This window comes from Camelina sativa, chromosome 3, assembly GCF_030686135.1.
Source record: "Camelina sativa cultivar CO46 ecotype springtype chromosome 3, ASM3068613v1".
NCBI classification, from domain to species: Eukaryota; Viridiplantae; Streptophyta; class Magnoliopsida; order Brassicales; family Brassicaceae; genus Camelina; species Camelina sativa.
The window spans coordinates 9903062-9925616 of record NC_141882.1 but is presented as its reverse complement, the minus strand read 5'-3'; the positions used below and the strand labels follow the sequence as shown (position 1 = coordinate 9925616).

The following is a 22555-nucleotide window of genomic DNA, read 5'->3' as shown; positions in this document are numbered from 1 at the left end:
GTAGGGGAAATTATGTCATTGATTTAATGATTTAAGCTTTTCAAAATTTCATTTCACATTATCTCTATTTTTTTTTCCTTTTTCGGACAAAATATTTGTTTAGAATGAATTTTTGTAAAGGAGACTCAAATCCCAAACAAAAGGCCAAAGTATTTGTTGGAGGAAACGGATGGACAAAAAAAATTGGAGGGCAAAAGCTGCTTTTGCTGCATGAAAATTAACACACTCAAGTCCTTATGCTGAAAATACAATGGCCGATCGAGTAGTTCACAACCCGCAAGGGAAGTTGCTGACTTGTCCTTCCTCTAATACATCTTTTCCGTTCAGTTTGTAACCAATCCTCATGCGCATCACAAGGGATTTCTGCCATAAACATTAAACCGTTTTGAGTGCTAAGTCTCTGAAGACCACATGCTCAGACTATCTTTATTTGAGCATAGATTAATCATGAATTGCTATACTTCAAAGCCGAGCATGGAATGTAGAAGACAGGAACACGAAGAAAGAATGATTATACCTTCCCATGCTGGCTGTTAGTGACGCTTAGATTCTGTGTGATGGCACCATTGCCGCTTACCGGGAGTGTGTTACTGCTAGCTGGATCCAAGTGAAGCTGGAGGAACTGGAAGTTGCCCAAAATAAAAAGAAGGTTAAAAGAAAATTTTCAAAACCGGACAGTTGTCAAGACAGATACTCCATTATCAATTGAGGAAAAGAGGAATAAGAAGGGAGAAAAACGCAAAAAGAATGACCTTTGGAACAGCAGCCTGGAAGATAAAGTCTGTGAAAGTATTGGGAGATAAATTAATAAAAGTAGCCTGGACATTTGTCGTTTGCGGATTCCCTGGTGGCTTTGAGAAAGTGAACTCAATCTTCAAGGAGCTGCTCTCGTATGCAACAATAGATGGATATGCTGGACCATTAGTTGCTGCAATAATGAGGAAAGCTTGTTATTGATCTCTATAAAAGAGTTTCAGTGATCATATTGATTGTTTTTAAGGCCAAGACTTTTTCTTACCTTCCTTTGATGGGCTTGGAGAAAGACCATCTAATAAATCAAACATACCGGTGGACGCAGTCGTTGCTGTGTGAGGTGGAACTGGTGAAGAAAGCGTGTCTAGCGCATTTGAGGGATTACTGTTAACGTCAGCTGTTGATAATAAATCAATAGATGATATGCTGTTTTGTGCAGGAGAAGGTGTTCCAATTGATAGAATATCCAGTAACAGATCTGTGCCGGCTTTTGGAGCCTGGGTTGCACCTAAAACATTGCATAAAATACGGGAAGACCAAACATGAGTTATCGTGTTGCAAGGAAAATAACTTCAAAAAAAGATTGCTCATTCAGAGACCAATAACAAGTGAGCACGCTATAAAAAGAATGTAATAGTTGTAGAAACGCCAAAGAACTAACCAAATTGTGATGAAGATGATCCTAAGTCAACACCCAGAAGATCCTGAAGGTAATCTGCACCAGATGAACTAGGTGCAGCAAGGATATCGTCAGAATCCAGGTCTAGCAAGTCCAGAAGAGGAGCAACAGCAGGTTTCTCAAAACCATTTGGAAGACTAACTGAAGGCTTGGCCACTGTTGAAGCTGATGCAGGAAAAGAGCCGGCCCTCCTCACATTAAAAGTAGCCTCATCCAGTACCGGCATTCTCTCAACCAGAGAAGATCTATATGCACACATAATTCGGTCATGAGCCTTAAAGGAGAGTGAACATGAAAATTTACTCTAGTAAATACACGAGGAAGAGAGGAATTAGGGTTTTCATTAACCACCTGATATTTTTATGCCTGTCAACTATAGAATTGTACTCAATAGCTCTCTGCTGCATTTCAAGGAGAAGGCTTCCTTTCTGCTTCACAATTATGTCTTTAATTCTCCTGCCATTGATTATTAAAGAACTGTTTAATTACAAAGTGAGAGTTGAGATGGAAGTACAGGTATAATATATTTCTAATCATTTTTCAGAAGATAACGCGCTAAAGTTTCTGGTAGACAGCCAAATTTCATTATTAAGATACTCAGTGTGCATATGCATTTTGCGTAGAGTTGAAAACGGATAAGTGCAGACGAGTTGAGATAAAAACAGATAACACAACGAAGCTGAACAAATTTGAGCATACTCTGAAATAGAAGGAAAGCGGGATGACAGCTTCAGTAGAGCAACCAATGCCATCGCTTTTGTAGTGGAATCTGAGTTATGGCGAGTAATGGCATCCTCGATAACGTCCACTGCATCAGATTCCGTTACCTGCTCATGGCAGTTAAATACTCATTGCACATTTTTAAACCAACAAGAAATCCCAAGAAGCAAAAGCATCTAAATATTAATCAACGAGGAAATAATGAATAAGGATTGCTCACCGTGATTGGATCTTCACTACCAATCATCCCCACATTGTTAACCAACAGATCACCATATTCCCCGATGCACCATACCGCCACTCGAACAAGAGTCTCCTGGTTATAAGCTCAATGAGACCATATTAGGAAGGGTTACGACTGATTGAGGACTAAACACAATCTAACATTAGAAAGGAGCTACCTGTTCCGAATATGTCAAGACTGCTCTGTATAATGCCCTAACTGTGTACCCATGAAGCTCTGATGCATTGCTTATGACAACAATAAGTGCATGCCACACATCATCTTTCACAAACTTTCCAGCCTACTAACATGGAATAGATGACATTAGGTTACGACAAATACAAAAAAATGCATTTTAGAATTTGATATTAGCTTAACAGATATAAAATCTCAAAGAACGATTTCAAAGAGTGTCATAAAGTGGTAACAAGTTAAAACAGAGCATAAAATAAATGTCTCGCATTTGAATCCATACCTCCCACAGAACCTTGAGCATCTGATCAATGTACCATAGTTTTTCTGGAGAAAACCTACATTTTCAAAATTGTTAACAAGTCAACAAAAATTACAGTCAACTAGACATTCACGGTAAACTTCCAATTCTCCTCATCCCCAAACCTCCCTATGAAGTTCTTCACTTTTTAAATAGAATACTTACTTTTCAACGATAAAACAAATTTTTGCACTAAGATCTTCCTTAAAATCTTCGTCACTGATTTCCAAATAATCAATTAGCTCCTTCGTCAGTTGTGTGACATTATTCTCATTCACCAAAAGAGTGACAAGCTCAAGAGCTCTTTTCCGAATAGAAGCATCTGGGTCCTAAATTGTTGATGGAAGCAGAAACCCAGTGAGCATTTTTAAGTTCTCTAAGACATCTATTACTTAGCAGTTGAACATTGTTTAATATATTGTCCTGGTAATACTAAACACAATACCTTAACACATTCCAAAACTGTAACTCTGTGTCTTTGCACTGCTTGATCATCGAAAGTGATTGCTTTCATCAGCATGTTTAATGCAACATATCTGAGAGAAGGAAAGCATGAATTTGATAAGGTAATGCATCATGTTAAAGAGAAACAAAACTACGATTAAAAAGGAAACGCTGGCTGGTAACCAAAGCATATTGTGCTTCATAGAGTTACGCAAATCCAAAGAAAAATGATAGATGGAAGGAAAAACAAGCAAGCTATATCATAAACATATAATACCATATGATGATATCAAATAAATATTGAGGTGAAGGAGGTTGAACCTGATGTTATTGTCGCGGTTTGATAAGAATCTTCCCAATATATTGATAGCCAGCACACGCAAACTACTGGTGTCTTCAATGGCCATGATTGTTTCAACACACTCATAGAGTACAGCATTCCCTGCGTTTTTGTTTGATTCAGTTTTTGTTGCCACCTACAATAGCATGAAACCAACTAGAATTAAGATATCTTTCAGCATAACAGCAAGGATCAAAGAACCAGGATAATAAAGTAACCCACAGTAGATCCCCGACTCTGAACTCAAAAGATTTCCACAACAATGCATGTAACAGAAGCGGGATGCATTCATCATGATGAGATAAAAAAAGGATTGGCACAACCGACATACTTATATGGCCACATAAAAACACTCGCTATGAAAACCAAGACTGGCAAGTCTGGCATCCAAAGATGGAGAATTCTACCCGGGGGAAAGTACGGGAAAACTCAGTACCTAATAAGTCTTGTATCTACCAAAGAGAATGATAGCCCATCATCGCTATCAACTAAACAAAATGATTTCTCCCCCATGCTATAATTTAACAAAATCACATTACATGAGTATAGTTTTATCACGACATTTTTTCAAAAAAGTATATGTAAGGCAACTTAAACAAAAAACAAAGAAAACTTGATGTTTAACAAAGAAATTAAATCGCAGATGTGAAGATAGTTAACCATATCCAGAATCACGTGCTAAACTATGACTAACCTGGGCAAGTATATCAGTCATCAAATCACTAGCATCAGCGTCACCCTGGCCTATAACACGCAGGAGTCTGAGTAACCGTATGTGAAGAAAAGGGTCTGTGATCCCTGCAACATCATACTCAGGCTGATATGCACTATTAGTAATATCCCTCAAAGTTTTTATCACTCCCTCCGTGCATTTCTGCAGAGACAAAACAAAGAAAAGGGGTTTGTCAAAACTGACTGTCTGATAAAACAAAAAAACAAGTAACAATCTGACTATCAGCCTCATTTTAGCATAGTGATCTATTTATAAGTGATTACCACAGATATCGAACTTTAATGCAAAAGTAATATAATAGACAAAAGCATAATACATGTAACATAGCAAGCTCATGTACGCAAGTTCAATGAAGCAAATTCAATTACATTACGCCGATGCTCCTGTATGCATAAGTAGAGTGGTTTGTGTAGTATTATTGACCTACCTTTCTGAAGTACTCTAAGGCTTCATCATTAATCAAGCATAATTCATAACAAAGTTGAACTCCTGTTATAAGAACCCCATGATGCTTTTCTTTAAGCAAGGAAGCAGCAGCATTAACAAAGTTTTCTGCAAGATCTGGAACTTTCCTTACTATTCTAGTAGAGCAAAGCGCTGCCTGCATATATACAACATAAATGGTAAAAGCGATGAAAGGAACAAAAACAACAGCGAATAAACTCCAGCAGACCCTGTATATGAACTAAAAAAACACTTCACCTTCTTTCGGATATTAGGGTCACGAAACTGGATTAATCTCTCTACTTCTGGCGCAAGATCACGAGCCATTTCCGCTGAACAAATGTTCCCTAAAGCACAAAGAGCCAGTCCTACAACGTACTGATTCGAATGATTAAGATCTCTGCACGTGACTTAAGGTTAAACTCAAACAAACCTATTACAATATCTTCCCCTCCTGAACTCCCATCACAGCAATACAACCTAAAAACAATTGTTCTATCTTTTTCCGCTAAACAATAAAAAACAATCCATACAAAGGACTAAGAGTATTAAGATTAATCCTAAAGAGTTTAGTAAGGATACTGTTTTAACGAATTTGTGACAAGCATCAAAACTTCTTGTCTCTCATCAAGAAGCAACATTAGGCCAAGATATCCAATCCTCTTCTCAGGAAACCCAGGAGATGCAATTAGTTTCAAGCACTCCATCTGACCAAAGTGTGTTGGGTAACCAAGCATGTGTATAAACATGAGTTTCGCAAGGTTCCTGTGCCTATCATGTGGATCATCTTCATTAATCAATGCTCGGATATCAGCACACTCTTTTCTCACAACAGCTCGCTCCTCTGCAGCTGTTTTGCAAGCTCTTATGGCACGGATCATGTCCCTGAATCACATTCACATGTCCCACCATAACTTCAGAATCATAATTCAAACTTCCACTATAAATTCCCAATAGCAACATAATAAGCAAAAGGATTACCAAAACAAATCCTTGGTGTGATCATGTTCATAAGACTAAAATCAAAATTCTAATGGAATCAGAAACACCTAAACCAAAATCATTTTCGAGACAGACCAATCGGAAAAAAAAAAATACTTAAATCAGAATTCAATCCTCAAATGAACGAAGCTCAATCCTCAAATTTCATCTGTGAGCTGATCAAAACACTAAGAAACCAGAGAACCGAGAAAAAGGATAAAGAAGAAGAGAATCTAATTTACCTTAGACGAGTACCAGAAGAAAAGGGATTCATGATTTGGGATGTTCAAAGGAGTTGGACCTTTGTCCACCGGTGGTAACTTTAAGAGAAATTCACCGCCTGGATTGTACAAATCCGTTACCGGAGTTCGGAGTAGCTGCTGATCAATACGAAGAGAGATGAACAAAAGAAACTGAGGATTTGGATCTCGATGGCCGATGATGCTTATTTTTTTTTATTTCTTCTCAGTCTTCGTAAGCCAAAATTACCAAATTAAATGCGTTTGTATAATAATAACATGACTTCCATTTGCATCTGAAACGGTAACGTTTTCGTCAGCAATACTAAAACATTTACTGGGCCGAGTTTGGGCCATACTCTTAACTTTCATTTATACTGAAACGGCATCGTATAGGTAGGCCCTAGTATCTTTATCTCCTTTACTTTAGAGAAGTCTACTTTAAAACTTTAGAAGATGCTAAGCAACAAAATTAAGTAACACCACAAACAACAAAAGCAACACCAGTCGCTTTCGTTTCCTACTCGATTCCGACATGGCTTTGGGGTTTTCGTCGGCTGTGTCTCTCTTCTTCGTGTTAGTCGTTTTCAATCTCGGTAAGTTTTCGAATCTGTTAATTCAGTTGAAAAATTCTGAACCCGAAATTCGGATTTTTAATTTTTTTCTCATGATTTTGTTTACAGTGAGTGGTAAGATAGTTTTAGAAGATGGGTACGAAGTCACGACAGTGGTCGACGGCCACAAGTCTGGTCTGAATCCATACACGATTCATGCTTTACCAGGATCTTCTAATCTGATCGTCCTTGATTCTTCCGGCAGTACATTCTACACTACTTCCTTTCCTCTGTCCGTTGGTAAACACACACACACACCAAAGCCACTCTTTTGTATATAATCTTATGGATCGGATCATTATAATTGCTTTTGTATATGAGTTAGTAAAAAAAATCATGGATGCATAAAGTGAATTATTTAGGGCTTGTGGCTTTTTTATTGCAATTGTAATCCAAAGCCAAGTGAAAAATTTCGTAATTATTTTGTTATCTTTCTTTCAGTTTGAAGTTTGAGCTCATTTGTAATATTTGTGTTTTGTGTGTGCAGATAATGTAATAAACCGGTTTGCTGGGGATAGGACTCCGGGTTATCTAGATGGTAAAGCTGGTTACAGCAAGTTCAACAAACCCCGTGGTTTTGCTATCGATGCTAAAGGAAATGTGTATGTTGCTGATAAGGGCAATAACGTTATACGCAAGATCAGCTCTTCAGGTGTTTGTTTACATTCAACTCTTGTATCCCTTTAGCTTTTAATGCATGTTTTTACTGTCTAGTCTTTGTTTGGTGGAAGAACCTCTCAGTTATCTTTATTATGCATGTTTTATTTGACTTTGCAGGGTATGTAACCACCATTGCTGGTGGGATCTCAAAGGATATTGGACACAGAGATGGACCTGCACAGAATGCAACTTTCTCTAACGATTTCGAGATCACTTTTGTTCCTCAGAGATGTTGTTTGCTTGTTTCTGATCATGGAAACGAAATGGTTCGTCAGATAAATCTAAAGGAGGAGGATTGTCTCGAAAGCTCTCATTCTAGTATGTCTTCTTTATAAAGTAATCATTTTTTTAGTCTCTAATGATACACTGTGCTTTAGAAACTTCAACGATTCTTCTTTTGCTGTTTCAGATTTAGGGACGTACTCTCTTTGCTCAATAGGGATTGCCATTTCATGCTTTCTCGGGGTAGCCATTGGATTTGCTGTTCGCCCTTACATCATTCGTCATGTAAGTTTTGTTCATACATCTCCACATTTAGTGTATAATCAACATAAAAGATCCCTTAACCAAATCTTTATAGACAGGAAGAAGTCAACCACCTCTCGTTCATCATGACATGGAAGCTTCTCCTAACCAAATTGGGGGAACAAGTTCTGACCTTCTTCTCTTACGTTAGTCACCGAGTTACTGAATCAACCGTTTATTCGGTACTAAGTAGAGTAGTTATGATGATCATATCTCACCTCTCCCTCATGTATTCTGCATTAAGTAGATTAGTTAGTTCGATGGTATCTAGTCTTTTCTTCATGTGTCAACCCAATAATGTAGCTATTGTAGACAAGACAGGCTCTGTGTCTGATCCCGAAAGTCCAGGTTGCTGCAACCCAAAGCCTCCGCTTTTACTTAAACCGTCTGATGATCTTATGGACCTAATAAGCTTTGATGATGAACGAGAAGCTAACAATGACAAAGACTGCAGTAATGAAGAGACAGACATTGCGTTATCTCTTCCTCGTGCAACCATAGATGACATTATAAAGGTTCAGGTTGAAAGATTTTCAAAGATGGCTGAAGAAGATGCTGCAGCTCGTGGTTCTTCATCAGCTGAGTAGGTTTCAGTAATGGCTAAAGTATGTATCTTTTGTAAATGTAATGTTTGACATTCAAAGTTTGGTTGAGTTCCAAAATCTTTTTTTTTTCTTTATACCGCGGAAGAAGAATTAAACTTTGGTACTTGTCTTACAATAGAGATCAAAAATGCCCAAATCCCTAATGTACCTTCTCAACAAATCCCAAAACAGCTATACCTGAATCCCTAATTGCTACTACTATCATATCAAGAAACTTATCATGTCTATGAATAGTATCCATATGGGTAACTCACAAATTGGTGAGCTCTGTAGTGAATATTCTGATGAGTCTGCTCTCCAAACTCTGTCGACTTAGCAGTAGCTGCTGCTGCCACACGGCTGTGGTCTTGCTCCTGACCTGGCCCAAACACAATCTCATTAGTCTTCTCGCTGCTTTGCTCATAAAGCGTGTGTGGGATCGTCGAGTGATGCCTGTGGTGGTGCTGCTGATGTTTCTGTTGCTGCTGCTCCTCGAGGAATTCGGCATCCAAGCTTCTGTACAAGGCACGGCTTTGGCGCAGCTGTTGCATTTTCTCTGTTGCATCTTTGGACATGAAAGGATAAATTTTTTTGGGAGTGGGGTTCCTGGACTCGATGGGAGGCGGTTCATCTTTGTTGTGTATTACAAAGCTCTCTTGAACTGGCCATGAAGTTGTGCTAAAAGCAGAATGCTTTGTTTCTTGATGGTTGAAGTCAAAGCTGACTGTCTGCTTCTTTCTGAGACCGGGAAACAATCCACTGAACAGCTCCACAGAAAACACCCAAGCATTCGAAATGAATATCCGCAACGTTCCAAGGAAGCTCTCTTCTTGTTTTTCTTGCTCGTCTCCTGTTGGAATCAGAGTTGGTCTGACCGGTTTGATAGGCCCTTGGTCAGAAGCTGCTTCAGATAGTTCTTGATCCTAATATATTACACAGCAGGCAGAAATGTTGGTTGTAGCGATCATAGGTAGCAAAAGAGAAAGATGTTAAGATGCGATTGTACACTCACAGTATGATATGAAACGATAGAACTGAGCCTACGTTGCAACAAAGCCAGCATATAGCCAAAGAAACCTGCCGCTACAAGAACTGCAATCCCTGCAACAATAAAGAATTGAATCAGAGATATACATTAAAGAGTAACGGGGATAGAGATGATTGAAGAATGAAAGAGGCAACAACCCAAAGATTTTGATATGTAAAAAAATTACCAAGAGGAAAGCCACTTCCATACTGATCAGCACAGTCATCAAAATGGAGCTGAATCTCTCTGATGGCTTGGTTTCCTCGGTCAATGACTAGCAAGGAACAACTGCTTCCGAGATAAACAACATCAAAATCATTTGAAAACTGTGCATCTTCACTCGGACCATCCACATGACCTCCCCCACGAGCCATTTTCCCACCAGCAATTGTTGTGACTCTTGCCATTGACATTGTCTTTCTTTCTTAATACTAACTCTTACCTCAATACATAAACAAACAACATTTATCCAAAATGGCAGCAAAACCATAAAACAACAGACAAAAATTAACCTGCTTCAGTGATCTTCCTGATAGCATTATTCACAGTATCTGCAACATAGATATTCCCTCTATCATCCACCGTGATTCCCTTTGGATTGTTCAACCTCGCGTCTCTTAATCTACCGTCAACATGACCCGGATATCCTTCAGGGGAGCCAGTAACCAGCCTTGGTCTGCTATCTGCCATTGTTCCAAAGAGTTACAATTTGTTTGTTCAAGACATTCATCTATACTACTTGATCTTCTACGAATACACAAAATCCACAATCAATTTCCCACATGTTGCATTCAAGTGTTAGACATTGAATCCAAATTGTCAAACAAAGAAAAACATGTCCTGATTTTTCAAAAACCCTTTTTTTATACCTAAAATCTCTGTATTACCATATACAGCAAACTGTACAAGACCACACATAGTCCATGTGCACACTACTACGATTAGGTAAGCACAAAATAGTTTCTTTATCACGTGAATGAAAGCAAACAAAAAACCCTGATTTCATCATCCGTGTTCAAAATCCTTAAAAGGATCAGCAAATATTGGAATCCCACGAATGTCTGACGCGAAATCAATAGTACTACAATGGACACAAACCCAAAAAAGTCTGATTTTTTCTTTTTTTGTAGTGATGGTGGGCACTTACATAGGGAAAGAGATGAAGAGGCAATCTTGTAAACGTTACTATTCTGAGAATCCAAGATAAGCAATTCGCCATTAGGTAAGACCTGGAGAGAATAGGGTTCGATACCGAGTTTGCTTCCGTCTAACACCGTCTCCACTGAATACCCATTTTCAAATTTCACCATCGATTTCGTCGGAACACCTGATTCAAAAACCCCAGAAATAAAAAAACCCAGGAATCATCAAAACTGTTACAACCTTAATCAGCGAAGAGAGGGGAACAAAAAAAAAAACCTGTTTTGGTGGTGGTTTTGAAGGACCATAACCATTTCAATAAGGAAGTTACATGATTCGAGATGAAGCTATTAACAATCTCTGCAAGAAGAATAAAATGTAAGCTCGTTAAATTTACCAAAGGATAAAAAAAAAAAAAACAGATTTTTTGTTTTTAAAGAAGCGTCATCGCAAAAACAGAGTGAAGAAACTAACTCGCAGGTGAGGTTGATGAAGGAGCTGAAGCTACAAACCCAGAGAAGAGGAGAATGAGAATACCCAGAAACAATACACGCCTACACATTACTTAAGATTATTCAGGAGAGACGAATAGCCAAGTGATGAATGGGGAAAAGAAAAAAGAAAAAAACCCTAGTTCATATCTAAAGAGAAGCAGAGAAATGGCGTAGAATGTGAAGCTAAAAAAATGGTGGAGGTTCTGGTTGCAGGAAACAGAGGTGTGTAGTGACACAATCTGTGGAAAAATAAGGAAGGAGAAAGGTTGAAGAAGAGAGAGGCGTAGAAAAGTGACACCTTTGTCATGCCATTAACGTCGGCGCAACAATAATTAATAAAAATAGTACTTACATTAAGGTTTTGGTGATTAATTTATAATTTTAATCATGGTTTATAGTTATGTATTAACTCTTAGATAATATTTACACAAATACTAATTATTACATTCGAGAAATATAATTGTTACTAGAATAGTAATAAGAAAAGTTCATATTTGAAAATGTCATTTTTTTTGTCACAAGCTTTAAGGAGTGCTCCACTAGATTAGTCTGTTTTTAACATTAATCATATCACCTGTGCTTAGAAGAATTACAAAGCCAACTTGTCCATTTTGTTACTCCCGTGTAAATTGCAATTCTATACAAAGAGATGAAAACTGCAAATTCTACAACCAAGAAAACAACAGTGAGAGAGATAGAAGAAAACACCCTCTCAAGCTTTTGAAAATAAATAAATCACACAGCAGACCAGTTCCATCATGTTAAGCCTTTCATATACAAACCCTTTCCCATGTTGGTTATGGTTACTCACACAGACACACTTGAAGATATCGTTTTATTTTTTCCTATCAGATGATGCTCTCAAACGCCACTTGCGTGTGCTTGGAGGAGGATTCTTGTTGATACTCTGGCTTCGAGCTGCTCGATGCAGCAGCTAATCCCCCTAGGAGCTTTAGTACATCGGAGACATCGTCTAAGAAGTACTTGGCTTTGCTTGGTTTTCTTCCCACCGTGCAGGCAAAGATCTCTGGTGGCATTGGGAGGTCCGGGTTTGTCATTGTGCTCAATATGCTCTCAAACATGTCCTCGTCTGATCTGTCATCTCCTATACACATCACCATGTCCGGTGGATTTCCATCCTCTACCATTCGGTGTATTACCTTTTCCACGGCTAGGCCTTTGCTTACTCCCTGCATCAATACAAAGAACAGATTCAATCACATATCAAGGTATATACGAGGCTTTTGCCATTGATTGGTTCACTAACGAGTTCTTTATAGATTCTTGGGTGCACGTAGTTTTATGGAAGTAAAAGAAAAGAATTGAATAAGATCACTGATGTTACCTGTGGTTTGACCTCTACGATGTGTTGGCCTCTCTTGACGACAACAGGCTCGTTTGCGAGTACGCTCTCTAGATGATCCAGAAGCTCCTTTGCTTGGCAGGATCCAAAGTCTGGATCCGCGTCTTGATGATGCCAGACCAAAGCACTCTCTTTGTACTCTATAGTAGAACCATCAGTTGCGTCCATGTATGATCTCATTACCGGTTCTACCATCGTCTTCCACTCCGCGTCAGCTGACGAGTAACAAGTCTCCCACTCTTTCTTGCTACTCCACCTGAATCCAAATATAGAATGGGTCTTTAGTTTGTTCAAATTTCTTGTTAAAAACTGTAACTGATAGAAACAGTAATTATTAGCATTTTGTACCTTATGAAGTATCCGTGTTCAGCTGCAATACCAAGATTTTCACATGGAGATAGCCAGTCGCTCAGAGACTCCCAGCCTCTTCCACTAACAACAAACACGGTGTTTTTAGGATCTCTACACAGAGATTTCAGAACAGAGAGGACTTCAGCATTAGGGGTTTTGATAATGGAGCTCTCAGGAACGAGAGTGCCGTCATAGTCCAAAAATATTGCCCTTCTCTCTGTAGTTCTGTATGTGGAGACAATATGATCGAAAGATAACTTCCTAAAACTAGGAGACAGGGACAAAACTCTGAAACTTAAGCCAAAACCAATACCCCAACAACGTTTATTATAATGTTCTCGGCATGCCCTCTCCAAATCCTGCATAAAGCTCTTTGCCCAATAACCCACATCATGAGTACTAACATAGTGATAGTGCTTCTCGTGCCTTAATCGCTTCTCAGTCTCACCCATGGTGAGGGCTAAATTTACCGCTTCTGCAACAGCATCTACATCCCATGGGTTCACCCTGATAGCACCACTCAATGAAGGCGAGCAGCCGATAAACTCAGAGACGACAAGCATGCTAGTCCGGGGTGATTCATGGCTAATCCCCATGGCCTTATCCATTCCTGGTGTCCCTTGCCTGCAAATGATATATTTATATGGAACTAAGTTCATGCCATCTCTTACTGCATTCACCAGACAGCAGTCTGCCATAGCATAATAAGCAGTCTTCTCATAACGCGGAACAAGACGATCAATCAAGATCACTGGCTGATAACCAGCAGAACCATAACGCTCATTGATCCTTTTAGCAGTTGAATAGGTCTCCCTCTTTGCTTCTTCCACATCTTTACCTGAGGCCCGTGCAGGGTTCACTATCTGAATCAGGACAAGTTTTCCTCGCATATGCCAATACGTCTCAAAGAGATGTTCCATGGCTATAAGTTTGAGGCTTATGCCTTTAAAGATGTCCATGTCATCGATACCAAGAATCAACTTTTTCCCCTTAAACTGTTCTTGTATCTCTTTCATTTTCGCTGCAGTCGAAGGAAGATTCAAAACCGACTCCAGCCTTCCCATATGGATGCCAACAGGAAGAATCTTAATAAACACCGTTCGACCAAAGTAATCAAGACCGATGTGCCCACGCTTAGATTCATAATCAAGGCCAAGCATTCTACTGCAGCATGACAAGAAATGGCGTGCATAGTCAAATGTGTGGAAACCAATGAGATCACAGTTCAACAACCCTCTCAGAAGATCATCCCGGACTGGCAAAGTGCGGTAGATTTCTGACGATGGAAATGGACTGTGAAGGAAAAACCCAAGCTTGATCCTGTTAAACCTCTTCCTCAAGAATGTGGGAAGAACCATCAGATGATAATCCTGAATCCAAACATAATCATCCTCAGGGTTAATGACTTCCATCACCCTGTCTGAAAATATTTTGTTTGCAGAAACATACGCTTGCCAGAGACGCCGGTCAAACCGATCACCATGGTCAGGGAACATAGGAAGCATATAGTGAAAGAGCGGCCACAAGTGGTGTTTACAGAAACCACTATAGAATTTTTCTTGCATCTCCTTTGGTAAAAAAGTAGGAACACAATTGAAATCCAACAAAAGCTTTTGAGAAACTTCTTCTTGTTCACTCGCACCAATATCAGCATTAAGTGATCCTATATAAACAAACTCCGTATCCGAAGAAAATCCATCTCTGAGTTGCAAGAGGAGAGAATCTTCATCCCAGCTAAAACACCACTGTCCTGTTTCTGTATCTCTCTTAGCTTGTAGTGGTAACATGTTAGACACTATAATCTTCCGCTCATGGGAGCTGTTGGAAGAAGTGACATCAGAGGATCCATCACCATCAACATCACCGTAGCCTCCATCCAACTCAGAGACGATACCAGGAACAGTCATGACACGAGGAAGAGCTCTCTGCGTTCGAGGAAAGTCCAATAAATCCCAAGATGCTAAATCTAGAAAATTTGCACAAGATCTTGACACCATAGAGAGAATCAAATCAAGTGCAAAAAGAATGGATTTTGAACACTTGCAAGCGTCAAATATCTGAAAAAAAAGGAACAAACCCATTTCAGTGAAATCAACTTTGAACATAACCAAAAAACTGATGAAACAAAAACTAACAATGCCAGAAGAAGAAGATTCAGAAACATAAAAAGACCAAACAAATCTGAAAGTGCCTCAGGTAATCATCTGAGACCAAATCAAACCCAAAATTAAGATTTTTTCCACATATCGATCCCAGAAACAAAACAGGTCAAGACACACGTTTTCACAACAATTTAATCAGTACCCATGAATGAAACAGTTAAAAACTCAACGAAAATCAAAAACTTTTTCACAAAAGAAAATTAAAAAGTCACACTTTTGCTACTCGCTCACCTTCTTCTTCAAAAAAAACCACTAAATCGCCGGCGAGGAAACTTAAACCGGAAACCTTAAAAATTGTCTTCTTCTTTCGTGGAAAATGAATGAACAACACAACACAAAACAAAACAAAAAGTTCACGATAAGGACTCGAGACTCTTTAGGGACATTCGCTATAGAGAGTTTGGATAGAGAGAGAGAGCATCATCCCAAAAAAAAAAAAATAATAAATTTAAATGCGAAAAATAAATACCAAATGAACAACATATACACGTTTTCTAACGATCTATTTTTCTAATTTTGGCAATAAAAATAATATTAAGGGGGTTGGGTAAAATGACAATAGTACCCTTAATCCTCTTATCATCCAATAAAGATTTGGTAGATGAGATGATGATGACTAGATAGATTAGATAATGTGGTGGACCATTTTCCTTTTTTCCCCTCGGCTGATACAAAATGAAGAAATAATAATCAAATCCTTTATCCAATCCTAATGTACAAATGCGTTTATTTAATTAATACCATTATGAGATCTTATCAAACCTACTGTCTAGGTCGTATATTTGGTACGGGTCTACTTTTTGTATTAAAAAAAAATTGATATTTTTTGGTTTAGTTTTTTAAATTGAGCTATCGTTTACGAGTTTATCCAAAACTAGTCACAAGAGCAAATCCAAAATGACCAAGTCGATAAACTTGCCTTAAACATGACTCTAACCAAAACGTACCAAATCATTTATTTTTGACTTTCCCACAATACTGTATAATACGCAAATAGTATAAATGAATGCAATGCACTATATACATTTTTATAACTATGCATGCAACATGCTCAAAGTTATATATACTTTCCCATGTAACATGTATATATTGTACAAGCAAAAAACATTCCATTCATTGACTTGTGTTATGGTTTCGGTATTTTCTTTTTAAAGTCTAGTTTATATGTATTTTTCTAATAACAATTGAAATATACATTAATTGTAGTATTTGGTAAGATATGAAATGAAAAAAAAAACTATATAGAGTAGTCACAGCTCTACAAAGTGCATGTAACGTTTTGAGATAATCATAATCCGTTGGCAAATTAAAAGAAATAAAACAATTGTATTGCCATTAGTCAAAAACCCAAAAAACTTCTACACACGATCTCTAAGACTATATCCATATAGATTATATGAATGACTCAATCTTCTTATCTTACTATAACAAAATATCATAATTAAGAGTTATCTTTTGTCTTACTAAAAAGTCTTAGACAAAGACATAAAATGGAACATACATCATCGGGGAATGCAACATGCATGTAATTAAAAACTTTTATTATAGTTAAAAAAACAAGTAATTGCACACATTATCGTAGTGTATTGTCTGATTTATAAAAAGGGCACCATGCGGGTCGGGGGTGGCCTCTCAAACTCCCAAGGGACAAAGCAGCATTAGGATTAGGATTATTGCCACTAAAGTACTACTAACCATGTGTTAATTGACGATAATATCCCCATTAATTTTGGTTCTTAATGGTTGGAATGTAATTAACGTTGACATCTAAGCCGTGTTTTGTTTTCACGTTGTTTAGGAAGCCAACGAGGATTGGGTGGTTGATTGGATCCGATTCAGATAGACACTTTCTTTTTCTTCGTCTTCGTTGCTACTTTTCTCTTTTTATGTAAAATAAAACAATTTTGTGATCACACCTACTTTTTTTTCTCCTAATAAAAAAAAAAACTATTTCATATTTTACTTCGGAATATACTTTCAAACAATATCACTTAGATCAGAATTAGTATGGTTGATAATTCCGCGGCTCCCAAAATCACCTCGAACAAAGAAATCAATCCTCTGATCCCACACTAATTATTTAAGTGTTTAAAATTTGCTCTAACTTATAGTTTAAACTTTTTTAAAAAGGTACAATGGCCTAAAAAGTTAAAATTTTAGAAATTTGGAAATTAAACCCGAAATACAATTACTTGAATTTCAAGACTTTGGACAAGGCGGCCATTTTATAGAGTCATACGATCTAGGCATCCAAAAATATCACGTAAATGCCTTAGGGACATAGACAAACGAGGGGTATGACGACACGTGTGAAACGACAATATAATTTGAGAAAAAAACATTTGTAGCTTTTTTTGTAAAAGTAGGCGAATGAAAAACATCATCAGGCACAGTCTTAGAGGCCCTGATGTACGTGGGACCTAGAGTGACTTATCAAGTTATCATGGTTCAGAATGTTTCCCCAATGGATAAGTGTCTTTCGGGGGTGGATGGATTGAATTGGATGATGCTTTTTTTTATCGTAACTAGTACTACTCCATTTACGTCGATACAAAACTGACCAACGAGATAATGACACATTGTATAAGACTTTTACAATTGAATAGTAATCTTAGATAGTGCTATAAAAAAATGAAGAAGAAGAGAGTCCAAGTCTCAAAACGAAGAATGAAATTATAATTAAGGGAACCAAAAAAACCAACTCATATGGGCCAATTGGGTATATTGATCTATATAGTTTAAGATCTACACCAAAAGCAGTTGATACTTGATAGACCCATAGATCTTTCCGGACCTAAGATCACATCAAGTTAATTTAATCCCATTCCCCGCACTGTTTTATTCGAACTTGTCTACTACTAATATCGAGTAATTTTTTTTTTTGGTAAAAAATAATCCATTAACCAACTAAGACAAATTAGTTTAACAAAAAAAAAAATGTGAAAACAGCATGATATCGAGTAATTTTTAATCGATAGTCATGTTGTTTTCACATTTTATAGTATTTTATGTTCAAACTCTATTATCAAACCCATAATCACAGTTTGGTTATGTACATTATGTTCAAACCATATATGATCAAACTCCAAAAAAACATGTCTGCATTTGTTTTATTTCAAATATCAAATTGTTGACTACGCGAGACTGATGTTTTCCAACCAAAATCTCTAAAATTATGGGATCGATAATAAACCTTTATAAATTTTTTTTTTTTTAGTTTCTTTCTGCTTTGCCAAAAAAATTTTAGTATAGTTTTATTTTATTAAAATAGGTCTTTATTCCAAAAATACCACGATTTAGTTTTTTTTCCAAAAATATCACATAATTGAACTAAAGTCCTAATATTAAAAACTAATTTCTAAATACTAAACCCTATCCTTAAAAATTATACCCTATGTGTCAATCCAAACCTAAAAAAAATTATACATCCTTAAAAAGTCAATTTTCTGTGATTGTGTTAATTTTGGAAAAAAACACTTTTACAGTATTTTTGGAAAAAAAAACTAAAATTTGGTATTTTTGAAAAAAAAAAATTTAGTGGTATTTAAAGGAATTTCTTGTTTTTTTAAATGCGAGGAAAAATAGTGAATAAATGATCAAAAAATATGATAAGTAATAAGTAAAAACAAAACAGTAATAAGTAAAAAGTAAATATTTTTATTTTTTTCCCTCGTCCAGTTAATTAATAATTTACTAAACATCTTTTAACCCTCAACATCTCCGTGCTCTCTCATTCCTCGCCGTAGTAGTCTGAACTGAACCCTAAAGCCATCTCCGCTTCTTCTTTCCGCAAGATCTCAGGTTTCGTGTTCACTACTCACTGTTACTGTTGTATTTTCACAAAATTCGATTCATAATTTCGATGATTCCATCTTCAAGTCACGAGATTTCGTTATTCTTGATACTAAAGCGTCGCAGCAAGTTGCTGAAAGAAACTGTCAACTTTTTTTTTTTTTTTGTTTCCTCTTAGGTTCGTTCAGATTTGGCTGATTTCGCGACATGACGAGGGTTTATGTCGGGAATTTGGACCCACGGATCACCGAAAGGGAACTCGAAGATGAATTCAGGGTCTTTGGTGTTCTTCGCAAGTAATTGTTATCTCTAAGTCTAATTTTGTTTCTTTGCCATTCGAAAGTTTGACTCTTTATTCTTTAAAAATCGCAGTGTTTGGGTAGCTCGTAGGCCTCCAGGCTACGCTTTCCTCGAGTTCGACGACGAAAGGGATGCTTCTGATGCGATCAGGGCATTGGACAGTTAGTGTTCTTTCTGATGTGATCAATTGTTACCCTTGTTTCATCTTGCTGCCTTGAATTGTCATGTAAACGTGTGTCTGCACATTGATACTTCAGGAAAGAATGGTTGGCGTGTGGAGCTTTCTCACAAAGATAAAGGAGGTCGTGGAGCTGGTGGTGGTCGTCGTGGTGGGATTGAGGACTCCAAGTGCTATGAGTGTGGTGAACTTGGACATTTTGCTAGGGAGTGTCGCCGTGGTCGAGGCTCTGGTAGGCGTAGAAGCCCTAGTCCTCGTCGTCGTAGGAGTCCTGATTATGGGTATGCACGTAGGTGAGTCCATCTGAAACGTTCTTATGTAGCTGCTTTAAGTCATATAGCTATGGAATTTGGATGAGATATTATTATGTCATTTGGTTCACTGTGGTAGGAGTTTGATTTTCATGTATAAACAAAGATTTGGCTTGTAGAGTTTGTATCCTGTATTTGAAAATAGCTGCGTGAAGTGTTAACATGTCCATTGAAATCCCATTTATTGGATTTTGTTATTAGATATAGGGCCTGATGGGGGCTGAGTTGTCAATGTTAATGGTACCTTTCTTGATGATATGATCACTTGTGAACAGGAGTTTAAGCCCGCGTGGAAGAAGATCTCCTCCAAGGCGTCGCAGTGTTACTCCACCTCGCCGTGGGAGGAGCTACAGCAGATCCCCTCCTTATCGTGGTACACGTCGTGATTCCCCTCGCCGCCGAGACTCACCCTATGGTCGACGTTCACCATATGCCAATGGGTAAACGTTCTTTTCTCTTCTTGATAGTAGGTTTACAGTTTCTTCAATCTACATGATTCAACTTCCAAATTCTCTATTTAAATAACATTTGAAGTAGTTTAATATAAGGTATATATATTCTTTGCGATTCTTGCAGGGTGTGAAACTGGACCCTGAAGAGAAAGAAGCTGTTCTCCTAATGCTATATCTGCTATATGTGGCGCCCTTTAGGATAGATCTATATATCTGCTATGCTATTAGACTATAAGTTTTTCTAGGATTGGTTGTTCAGCATGGACATGTCATGGTGTGTTCATGTTTTATTAGACGATTGGATTTGGTGAATTCTCCTTCAAGCTGTTTTCCAACAGCGGTCTCTTTAACACGCACTAGCGTTGAAAGCCTTGCTGTCTTCACTCAGCGTGCTTGAACCCCTACACTTGAGGTCGTTTTCATATCCATGAATGTTTTCTTTTTCTTGTTGAATGCACTTTCCTTATTATATAATGTGTGACATAACAGAAGGCTCAACTGTTTTCACTCTTTTCTTTGTGAGGTATGATCTTATCGGGTAAGATACTGGGATGTGGGATCTAATGGCAGCTGCGCTGCATCTTACTCTCCCCCACAACTCAGCTTTGTCATGAATATGCATCATCAACTCGACCATCATCAAATAGATTTGCTTGTTACATTGGGTGATATTTGATTGCTCTATTCTTTACTCACCACTCTTACCCAAATCTGCAACCAAACTTCGAATGAGAAAGACGAAGCTGTTTCTTCACCCCCGCCCCTTCCCCTTCCTCGCTCTCAGCTGCTCTATCCCCTACATGGCTTCTCTGTTCAATTTTTTTTGATCGTATCAGTTTTCTGCCATCTTTGTCACACATCTGTTGGTAGATCGCATACTTACAGTCAACCGATTTGTTGATGCTCTTTGTATTGCTTGTGAAAAGGTGTTAGCTTAGTCTTTTGTGATCATGATTTGGTTTTCCCACTTACGCTTGTCTTCTCCTCAGTCATACATACTAATGATATTGCCTTCTCTTTTAAAGTGCTCTGCTTTGGCTGCAACATCCTTTCATGTGAATGACATCATGCCTTTCTCTTTTAATCTGCTCCTATTTGACCGCAACATCCTTTTTTGTGAATGCTTTTCTAAAATTTGGTTTTGACTTCTGAGGCAATTTGGTTCAAAGGCTTACTTGCATCTAACTTTACATGAAAGGGAAATGTAGCCGGGTCTGAAATCGAATTTGTGGGTGTACAAGTCTTAAGTCAATGTCAACGATGAACATCTACATATCCACAAATAACAACGGTAGATCTTTGATCTGGCCCATCTGATAAGAGAAGCTAATCTACCCAAACCACTCAACTAGTCAAACATTACATACGGTGACTTGTAGACGAAGTCAAGAAGTCAAGAAGTCAACGTCAATGAAGGACGACCATTAAATTACTAGAGTACTATTAGCAAATTACATGTTCTACTACACATACAGAATCTGTGATCGACAAATGGAGAGAAAGAGTAAAGAGAAGCTAAGTGTCATCGAACTACTAAAACGAGCTGTGAAGCTACTCTTTGGTAACATCAATCTCGCTCTCTTCCTCTTCCTCTGCTCTCTCCCGTTGTTTTGTTTCTTGATCTTCTTCGAGCTCTCCCTCCAAACCACTGTCTCACTCGCTTCTCGATACCTCTATAAGCTAGTCAATTCTGAGGAGGACTTGTCGGAGAATGATCTTATTCCATGGTTGATTCACACATCTCTGCTATACTTCATTCCCTACACCTTTCTTGACCTCTTTACCACCACCACAATCGTTGCAGCATCTTCGATTATTTACACGTCTCAGGAAGAATCATTGGGACTGCTTCATTTGGTACGGAGATCTGTCAAAATATGTCAGAACAGAATAGGAGATTGTCTCATCACATCTCTCTATGTCCTTGTCTTGTCAACCTCTGTTTTGTTCGGTTTTTTATCTGGTTCGACCGTCTACTTATTGATTGTGTCAATCAAGAACCAAATATTCCTTAAAGTAGCAGTGGGGACTGTGGAGTTGGCAGTCTTGTTCGATGTGGTGGTGGTTCTGATTCACGGAACTGTCTTCATAGTTCTGGCCACAAAGTTTTGCAAATGGAGCGCGGGATGGAACATTAGTATGGTTGTTTCGGTCTTAGAGGAGGATGAAGATGGTAAAGGCATCTACGGAAGTAATGCTCTGTCACTTTCTGCTTGGTACGTAAGAGGACAAGAGAAGCGTGACCTATGGATGATGCTATTGTTCTTCGTCGGCGCTTTCCTGACGAGGATGCCATGTATATACTTCAAATGCAGTGAGAGTCTTAATGGGAACGGAGTGTTGTACACTGGTCTCTATGTGGGTTTGATTTGTATCGGGAATGTGGTTAAATGGGTGTCTTGTGTTGTTTGTTATCATGATTGTAACACAAGGGTTTTGAGGAAAAAGGGTGATGTGGAGATTGGATCAAAAGCTAAGGCTTTTGTTGCTACATAGAGAACTTGTTTTGTGACCAAAATCTTAATATCAATCATGTTTTTTGCTCACTTTCAT

The 22555-nt window shown here is 38.0% G+C and overlaps 5 protein-coding genes and 1 pseudogene across 8 annotated transcripts; 3 read left to right on the top strand and 3 right to left on the bottom strand.

Moving 5' to 3' along the window:
* Positions 1–37: 37 nt before the first annotated feature.
* On the bottom strand, positions 38–6355 carry LOC104776510 (AP-1 complex subunit gamma-1). The gene is made up of 18 exons (XM_010500597.3): positions 6053–6355; positions 5412–5714; positions 5088–5229; positions 4813–4986; positions 4347–4526; positions 3634–3788; positions 3314–3404; positions 3034–3197; positions 2851–2905; positions 2554–2676; positions 2373–2468; positions 2132–2259; positions 1784–1888; positions 1415–1677; positions 1019–1261; positions 753–928; positions 518–622; positions 38–363 (listed from the first exon to the last, which is right to left on the bottom strand). Exons 1-18 carry the CDS (start codon positions 6082–6084, stop codon positions 268–270), a joined length of 2631 nt encoding a protein of 876 aa, XP_010498899.2. The 5' UTR covers positions 6085–6355; the 3' UTR covers positions 38–267.
* Positions 6356–6487: 132 nt separating this feature from the next.
* LOC104776509 (uncharacterized) lies at positions 6488–8527 on the top strand. 2 transcript variants are annotated; one of them, XM_010500594.3, is made up of 6 exons: positions 6488–6645; positions 6733–6903; positions 7151–7315; positions 7441–7641; positions 7733–7830; positions 7908–8527. In XM_010500594.3, exons 1-6 carry the CDS (start codon positions 6585–6587, stop codon positions 8433–8435), a joined length of 1224 nt encoding a protein of 407 aa, XP_010498896.1. In that variant the 5' UTR covers positions 6488–6584; the 3' UTR covers positions 8436–8527. The 2 variants fall into 2 exon arrangements, with proteins under 2 accessions (XP_010498896.1, XP_010498897.1); XM_010500595.3 differs by having other exon boundaries at positions 7904–8527.
* Positions 8498–11406, bottom strand: LOC104776508 (uncharacterized; annotated as a pseudogene). Its single transcript, XR_015591012.1, has 7 exons — positions 11074–11406; positions 10879–10959; positions 10607–10786; positions 9962–10142; positions 9647–9858; positions 9445–9533; positions 8498–9355 (listed from the first exon to the last, which is right to left on the bottom strand). The product of XR_015591012.1 is annotated as an uncharacterized LOC104776508 (transcript).
* Positions 11407–11682: 276 nt separating this feature from the next.
* LOC104776507 (putative alpha,alpha-trehalose-phosphate synthase [UDP-forming] 9) lies at positions 11683–16539 on the bottom strand. The gene is made up of 4 exons (XM_010500593.2): positions 15201–16539; positions 12805–14864; positions 12439–12712; positions 11683–12283 (listed from the first exon to the last, which is right to left on the bottom strand). Exons 2-4 carry the CDS (start codon positions 14802–14804, stop codon positions 11942–11944), a joined length of 2616 nt encoding a protein of 871 aa, XP_010498895.1. The 5' UTR covers positions 14805–14864; positions 15201–16539; the 3' UTR covers positions 11683–11941.
* Positions 16540–18588: 2049 nt separating this feature from the next.
* LOC104776506 (serine/arginine-rich splicing factor RSZ21) lies at positions 18589–20471 on the top strand. Of its 2 annotated transcripts, none has more exons than XM_010500592.3 (6): positions 18589–18770; positions 18940–19057; positions 19134–19222; positions 19319–19532; positions 19826–19990; positions 20127–20471. In XM_010500592.3, exons 2-6 carry the CDS (start codon positions 18969–18971, stop codon positions 20131–20133), a joined length of 564 nt encoding a protein of 187 aa, XP_010498894.3. In that variant the 5' UTR covers positions 18589–18770; positions 18940–18968; the 3' UTR covers positions 20134–20471. The 2 variants fall into 2 exon arrangements, with proteins under 2 accessions (XP_010498894.3, XP_087357934.1); XM_087501808.1 differs by having other exon boundaries at positions 18637–18770; positions 18950–19057.
* Positions 20472–21370: 899 nt separating this feature from the next.
* LOC104776505 (uncharacterized) lies at positions 21371–22548 on the top strand. Its single transcript, XM_010500588.3, has one exon. It carries the CDS (start codon positions 21458–21460, stop codon positions 22496–22498), a length of 1041 nt encoding a protein of 346 aa, XP_010498890.1. The 5' UTR covers positions 21371–21457; the 3' UTR covers positions 22499–22548.
* The last annotated feature ends 7 nt before the right edge of the window (positions 22549–22555 follow it).